At 40.4% G+C, this 8,178-nt stretch overlaps 1 protein-coding gene across 2 annotated transcripts; it reads left to right on the top strand.

Moving 5' to 3' along the window:
- Window positions 1–3,295: 3,295 nt before the first annotated feature.
- Window positions 3,296–7,523, top strand: LOC145123871 (adagio protein 1-like). 2 transcript variants are annotated; one of them, XR_013715379.1, is made up of 3 exons: window positions 3,296–3,785; window positions 5,305–6,984; window positions 7,200–7,523. XR_013715379.1 is itself a non-coding variant. In XM_079059069.1 (2 exons), exons 1-2 carry the CDS (start codon window positions 3,562–3,564, stop codon window positions 6,911–6,913), a joined length of 1,833 nt encoding a protein of 610 aa, XP_078915195.1. In that variant the 5' UTR covers window positions 3,296–3,561; the 3' UTR covers window positions 6,914–7,224. The 2 variants fall into 2 exon arrangements, 1 of the variants encoding a protein (XP_078915195.1); XM_079059069.1 differs by having other exon boundaries at window positions 5,305–7,224.
- Window positions 7,524–8,178: the final 655 nt, after the last annotated feature.

Here is an 8,178-nt window from a genome sequence, read left to right as displayed (position 1 = left end):
TGGAAAATTAGGCCATTAGTGGGCTTTTATGGATTTTGTGGTTTTGGATCTTGTTGGATTTGGGCTTGGGCCTTAGTTATGAATCTTGTTGGGCCAGGGGTAAAATGGTCATTTTACCCCAAGTATGGATTATGGATCATGGTTTGGAACCCAATTGCTAATTGGGTGATATTTTGGTATTGTTAGCTCGAGAAGTTGTTAGGACAACAACTAAGGATTTCTTGCAGTGAGCTTCAGCATTTGAGGTGAGTCTGCTCATTGTTTTATGGGTCGAAGACACCAATGCTGGCCCATTTGGTTTATGTATTGTAGGAAGACCTGGGGGTTAGCCCTTGGCATTATGTATGAAAGACCAGGAGGCGGCTCTTGGCACACTGTATGCAAGACGAGAGTCTGAACTCTGGCAGTTAATTAGTTAAGTAGAGTAGATTATATGATAGTTGTCTTTGTGATATTTGCATGGAAGACCCGGAGGTGGCTCCTGGCACTTGTCTGTAAGACCCATGGTTGTGTCCCCCGGCTTGGCAAGAAAGACCACGAGGCGGCTCGTGGCATAATGGCAAGACTATGGATGACACATAACACCTTTATTGAGTATGATATATGAATGTTATGTATGGCTCACGGTTATGTATGACATGTATGGATCGTTTGATATGTATGGTATGTGGTATTTGGGGAACTCACTAAGGTTTGTGCTTACGTTTTTCAGTTGTGTTTCAGGTACTCCAGTTTTCAATGAAAGAGCTCGGGACGATCACAGCGCATACACCCGTGTTTTCCGAAATATGTGATCTTTGGGATTGGACTCTGATAATTGTATTATTTGAAATGCTTTTCATTGTTTTGAACAAAGTTACAATAGTGTTTTGATTATAATAAAAATGAAATTTTTGCCTCGGATTTTTAGGCTGTTACAAGTTGATATCAGAGCCTTGATTTGAGGGATTCAGGCATACTTTCGGGTGTGCCTGAACTCAAACTGAGGGTTTGGTGAAATTTTTTATAAAATAAACATTTAATTAAAAAGGGAATTTCTAATCAAGAAAGGGGTGTGATGCGTGCAATCGGCCGAGGTCAAGTAAGTGGTTCCCAGAATACCAATACATGTTTATTATGATATATGATATGATTATGAGAATTACATGCTAGATTAGGGCTAAGGATCTGCTCAGTAATATATGATAGAAGAGATGCATTTTTAAGCCTGATTGTATGACCTTTAGAATTGCATGCTAATATGGATTCCTGATGAGTGGATAAAATGGCTTGATTAGTGTATGCTGGTTAGATTTTCCATTGCCTGGATGCTGCTTGCTTTGTGCTTTGTGGGGCTCTTAGCAATGTGAGTTAGCTACTAAGTGAATATGCTAAGTCACATGTGGTGCATGCTGGAAAATCTCAGAGTGATGGACTTGACCCTATTACGCAACTCTCGTTTGAGCCCAACCGTTCTAGGATTGAGTCTTTTACTCAAAGGATTATCTGATCTCCATTGCATGTGACTATATTTATGAGGTATCTAGTTGACATTAATGGGAATCCTTCAGCAACTGAGGGCAGGGTGAGGTCGGGAACCTAGGAAAGCCTATGCTTCAGTGGGTTAGTAGTGCGGTTTAGTGAGTTTTGGGTGCATTAGTTTGAGGAAGTGACTTAGAGGATTCGGGAGGATTGTTGAGGAAAGTATGGATAGGTATGAAAGGTAGTATTGCGCCCGTACTACTTAAAGCACAAGATCCATACTCGAATCGGTGAGAGTCTTGGAGAATCTAAGAAGCTGATGGGAGGAGGATTCTTGGATATGTTCTGATTGTTGGCTTGTCGTATTTCAGTTTGGAGATGAGCTCTCAGGGAGGTGGTTCGGGTTCTGGTTCAGGTTTTGGCTCAGGTGCGGGTGTTGAGCCGATTAGTGAGCAGTTAATGTCAAAAGAATAGAAAGTGGACACTCACAAAATAAAAGAACCAAATAATGAGGCAATTCTCGCAGAGCTCCCATCCTCAAACAACAAACTACACCAGGCTTCATGAATGTATCTTCATCTTCATCCTCCAAGTCGGAGTCATCATCGATAAAATCTGGGTTCCACCCCGTAATTTCCTTAGCACGAACAATATGAACCTTCCCTTGCGGTACCACAATCTTAAACGTTCCACAACTAATGACTCAACCTTTATCTTTATATATAATCGTTTACGACAAATATTATTGTCGTTTGGGTCTTCCATGTAAATCACCCAAGTTGTATAAATCTTAGTGAAAGTTTTGTTCGTCCATGAAACACTTGGAACACCTTCAACATCCACCAAACTACACGTTCATCTATCACATATCCGTTATGCCATGGAGCAAGACGAGAAAACCATGATGCTGCCCCAACATGTTTTTGAAACTTATCTCAAGCATGAGTCGATTTGAATTCCAAAGAGACCCAAAACCCTCACATATATAATGCAACAACATATCTTGAAAACCTTTTTTTTGTTACAAATCATCATTAAATTTTGTAGACAACCAAATTATTTCACCCAATAACAAGAGTAAGCGAAGAGTTTTCTGTAATAAGCAAGAATCATCAATAATAAGTGAAGGTCAATCAGGTATCGCCTCATTTAAACCTAGCAAAATTGGCTCTCAACCAATATCGACCCACCCATATGGTGCATAAATTCGACACCAAAATGTTCAAATTGGTTATCTTGGTAAAACAGACAAAAGCGAACTGCTTATCAGCTTTCGATTACCGATTATGGTGAAAATATCAACGACATTACCATATTGCTCACATGTTTGCCATGTTCCTTAGAGCTGATGTTCCGAACAGTTTGTGACGAACATAGAATGAGAAATACTCTTGGTCAGGTTTTCATTGAGAACTGCAGTTCTCCCCATATTAATAAGGAACAAAAAGTGCTAATTAAGATATGAAGTACATCGACGTTCCCACCAATAGACCACGAGGACACCAAATTGCCGTTGACGTTAGTGTTTTTTTAAAGAGCTTTGAAAATAGAGTGGAAAAATAAAAAAATAAATTTTCTTTACAAAAGGGACTAGAACTAGACCCATTTCTCAGCCCAACTTGAGTTTTCTCAGCCTATTGTAATGGTTGCACCCATTTTATTTGATTTCGCAGATGATTTTTATAAAAACAATGGCTATGTTAGTGATTGAGCTCATTTTTAATTTTTGATGAGTTAACCGATTCTATATTTTTCTCATAAATAAAAAAAAAAGAAAAAAAAAATCAAAACAGGAAACGTGTGAAGTGGGTGTAAGCTAACTCCGTAGCTTGGCTTCGCTTCGATATGTTGGTAGGTCGGTGTAGGAGCTCATTTGCCAAACGTCTTCCACCACTCGTTCACAATACCACAAACCCCAAAATTTTCATCCGGAAAACCGAAAACCCTAATTCGCTGGACTTTCATCTCGATTTTACACGGATTCGGTTATTTTTCTTCTTCACTCGATTATCCATCCATCCTTATTCTCTTTCTGCTGTTCAATTGGAGGCGTTTCTGATGGGGTGAAGCGTTTGCTTCTTAGTATCTGTCTTGCTATTTATGGAGTGGGATAGTAGCAGTTCTGATCTGAGCGGAGACGAGGAAGGATTTTTATTGAATGATGGAGGTCCGCTGCCTTTCCCCGTCGACAGCCTGCTTCAACCGGCGCCGTGTGGGTTCGTTGTTACGGATGCGTTGGAGCCTGACAGTCCCATTATTTACGTGAATTCAGTTTTCGAGATCATAACTGGGTATCGTGCTGAAGAAGTCCTCGGTCGTAATTGGTGAGTTCTATCATATAGATATATGTTGTGAATTGTTTTGTTTTTTTTTTTTTTTTGTGATGCTGAATTACGATCTTTTGGTTGAGGGTTAATATGGTTTGGGGCTTTTGCGTAAGGAATCAATGGAATTAAAGTTCTTTCCTGCTGTAGTTACCATTATTCAGTCTCGTTAAACTAATAACTAGGGCTTTTGATATTAATTGGATTATTGATGTTTACTTTTAAGCAAAATATGCTCTGACTAGTTTTGAATCATGGGGAAAAATGTTATCTGCAGTCTGCACCGAAAGCTATGCTTGTTGATAAATAGGAAGCTTTCTGTCGAATTTAACCATCTATGAAGATGTTTAAAGCTTCATTACTTATATTTAGAACTAGTAGAGTATAGTTCTGTACAGAAACTAACTAGGATTGTGTTTTGCATTTGGAGTCAGCAAGCTTTTGTGTACTTATGTTTAGGGGCATTAGTAGTGATCTTTACGGATGGTTAAAATCTGTTGTTTGTCGCTTTATTTGTTAATAATAGTTGATAAGGTATCTTTTGGTAGTTTACATTGACATAACATAATATATATACAGCTTTAAGCTAGCATTTTTATAGTCTGCTGCTGTTTTGCATGTGCAAAGAGTTTTTTCAAGGGAGTGAAGAAATGAATTGCTTTACCCCATTACCCCACTCTTAGAATAGGATAGGAACAATAGTTGGATTCTTTTTTTGCCATATGAAGATTTTGTGCCACGTTATACTAAATTGTCAATGCACCAGATGCAGCAAACGTTTTTACATGCCCCTATATTAGCAACGTGGAAAAGGTTTATTATGGTCTTTCTAATACGAGTAGCTTGGGAGTTAGTTTCCTAGGTTATTTTGGTTTAGTACCAGACCTTGTGTCTGCTTCCTCACAAATAGGGGCACAAGTTTCATTCATCCTCAACATATTAACAACTGGTAGTCTGGTATTTGATGCTTAGGATGCTAAAATGCACCGATGGGGTCACAGATTGGTTTATTCTGAAACTACTTCATGATCTTATCATGGCATAATTATATCTAGTAATAGTTTGAACACTAGCTAGGTTAAAACATATGCAAATCAGGTTATTTCATTGCTAGCTTGCTCATTAGAGTAGGTATTTGTAACCTGATTATCTGGTATTTCTGGGTCATATTTATACTAATGGGTATGTTCCTCATTAAGCCATCAAATAATGACTTTGGCTGTACATATACATCATGTGCTTGTAACATTATGGAGCAGCAACTTGATCATAGTAATCTGGAGACTTTTAAAGTCTAGTTTAGATACTGATTTCTTATTTCTTAGGTTATATGTATCGATTCTAAGGTCTGTTTGTTAAACTTTATGTATCAGTGTTGTTTAAGTAAAGAGATCTGTATGAGTGCAGGCTTGTCTTTTTTACCTCTAATTGTATATATTTTTATATCTCCAACTGCTACGTTGCTTAAAACAGGGGCAAACTTGTCTTTTTCACCTCTAATTTGTGCATTTGTGTGCAGCCGATTCTTGCAATGCAGAGGTCCATATGCAAAAAGAAGACATCCACTGGTGGACTCAACTGTAGTTTCAGAAATCAGAAGATGTCTGGATGATGGAATTGAATTCAAAGGAGAACTCTTAAATTTCAGAAAAGATGGCACCCCATTAATGAACAGACTACGCATGACCCCAATATATGGTGATGATGAGGTCATCACCCACATCATCGGTATCCAATTCTTCACAGAAGTCGACCTTGACCTGGGCCCACTCCAAGGCTCCACCACAAAAGGAACCATCAAACCATCCGATGGCTTTCGGTCCAGTCTCTTTTCATGCCGGTTAACCCCAGACCAGACCCGCGGGTCGACCCGTGGACTCTGCGGGATCCTACAGTTAAGTGATGAAGTCATTTCTTTAAAGATTCTCTCTCGGTTGACCCCGAGAGATATTGCTTCCGTGGGGTCCGTTTGCAGGAGGTTTTATGAGGTTGCGAAAAACGAGGATTTATGGAGAATGGTGTGTCAGAATGCTTGGGGTAGTGAGACAACTAGGGTTCTAGAAACTGTCCCCGGGGCTAAGAGGTTGGGGTGGGGTCGGTTGGCTCGGGAGTTGACCACCCTCGAGGCGGCTGCATGGCGGAAGGTGACGGTTGGCGGGGCGGTGGAACCCTCCCGGTGCAACTTCAGCGCGTGTGCTGTCGGAAACCGGGTGGTTCTTTTCGGGGGCGAGGGTGTCAATATGCAACCGATGAATGACACTTTTGTCCTCGACTTAAACTCTAGTAAACCCGAGTGGCAACACGTGAAAGTCGGCTCACCGCCACCTGGGCGGTGGGGCCACACGCTCTCGTGTGTGAACGGCTCGAATTTGGTCGTGTTCGGCGGGTGTGGGACCCAAGGGCTGCTGAACGACGTTTTTGTGTTGGATTTGGACGCGAAGCATCCTACGTGGCGGGAGATTTCAGGGCTCGCTCCTCCGCTTCCGAGATCATGGCATAGCTCCTGCACCCTCGATGGGACAAAACTGATTGTTTCCGGTGGATGTGCGGATTCAGGTGTGCTTTTAAGTGATACTTTTTTGCTTGACTTGTCAATGGAGAAACCGGTTTGGAGAGAGATTCCAGTGACGTGGACCCCACCTTCTCGTTTAGGTCACACTCTATCGGTGTATGGTGGCCGGAAAATCTTGATGTTTGGTGGTCTTGCGAAAAGCGGGCCCCTCCGGTTCCGTTCCAGTGATGTGTTTACTATGGATTTGAGTGAAGACGAGCCGTGTTGGAGGTCGGTGACCGGAAGCGGAATGCCCGGTGCCGGAAACCCGGGCGGGATAGCGCCGCCGCCCCGGTTGGACCATGTGGCGGTTAGTTTGCCCGGTGGGCGGATTCTTGTGTTTGGGGGGTCGGTGGCGGGGCTTCATTCGGCTTCACAGCTTTATATTCTGGACCCCACGGAGGAGAAGCCGACATGGCGGATATTGAACGTGCCCGGGCGGCCGCCCAGGTTTGCGTGGGGGCATAGTACGTGTGTGGTGGGGGGGACTCGGGCAATTGTTCTTGGCGGGCAGACGGGTGAGGAATGGATGCTTAGTGAGCTTCATGAGCTGTCGTTAGCAAGTTCGGTTATTTGAAAAAAAAAAATGTATAAAACCGATTTGAAAGGTGGATTTCCGGTCAAGTTTCGGTAGTATTCCAAGTAAAGGTACGATTTTTGTCAGATTTGGTCGCAAAGTCCCAAGTTTTTTTTTGGTAAGAAGTTATTGACAGATTGGGTAGGGTATTATAATAATATTATATAATATACGTAGCTTTGTTTTGATGATGTTTGTCAATGTAATGATGTTGTTTAAGGTTCTATGTTTGGGACTAAACCCAAGGAGGAGAAAACTAAAGTGTTAAAATGGTGCTTGTATATAGGAAATGACAAATTTGCCCTTGACTCTCTCTCTCTGTATTAAGCTTTACTGTGCTCACCCACCCAGCAAACGTGGACTGGATTATTCAGCATGTTGTTTGACCATGGATGAGGACTTACTTACGAGTAAGTTTTTGGCAGGATTTTTAGGGGTTTTGTGCATCTTTGGTTATGTTATGACTTGTAGTGTTTGGATGTTGGTATGCTTTAGACTTTAGAGGAATGAAATATGAATGATTTGGTAATGCAGTTAGTTATGTAAAGTGCAATGCAATGTTTCTATGAATGGGACAAATTTTAATTTTTAGGCGAATGGCAGTTTGTAATTGTATTGTATGACTTGTAAAAATGATCATTTGTGCAAGAAAGTGTCTGGGTATGATAAAAAATAAAAGTCTAAATCACAGTTTACGCAAAGCCCAAACTCAATACAAGGTCTTATGCCTTCTTTTATTCCATTTTAAAAGATGGTATGTATAAATCTAGTGAAGTAATGGGGATAAAGACGACCTACGGAATTGTTATTATATATACTATTTACGTTTTTGATTCAAGTTATTTAATTTGTATGGTTTTGATCCTAACATCGTTCATCGTGCTTTTTGCTAAAAAAATCTCGGGAACTCGTGGTATTACCTTTTTGATGACCCCTGTTTGTGAAACATTTTTTTAGTCTTTTTAGTTTAGTTCACGAAAATCCGTAAAGTTGGTTTCAATAGTCTTCAGATCTTTTTCTAATAAAGATTTTTTTTATTGTTTATTATTTTACAAATTTAAACAAAGTTAGCTTTAGCAAAATTGTTTGAGAATGAGATGTTGGCATCAAGGTGTTTGGTTCTCTTTAAGTTCCATGTTAAATCCTTCCAAAAAAAATTTTATCTGGAAATATTTCTTTAAAGTAAAAAAAAAAAAAAAAATTTAAGTGCAAGGACTGAAGTTGACCCGCGACCTCCATCATCACGACAACAAAACCGAGCTTAT

This window comes from Lactuca virosa, chromosome 7 (genome assembly GCF_052849685.1).
Source record: "Lactuca virosa cultivar CGN04683 chromosome 7, Lactuca_virosa_CGN04683_v6, whole genome shotgun sequence".
NCBI lineage: Eukaryota > Viridiplantae > Streptophyta > Magnoliopsida > Asterales > Asteraceae > Lactuca > Lactuca virosa.
This window is presented reverse-complemented; position numbering and strand designations above follow the sequence as displayed.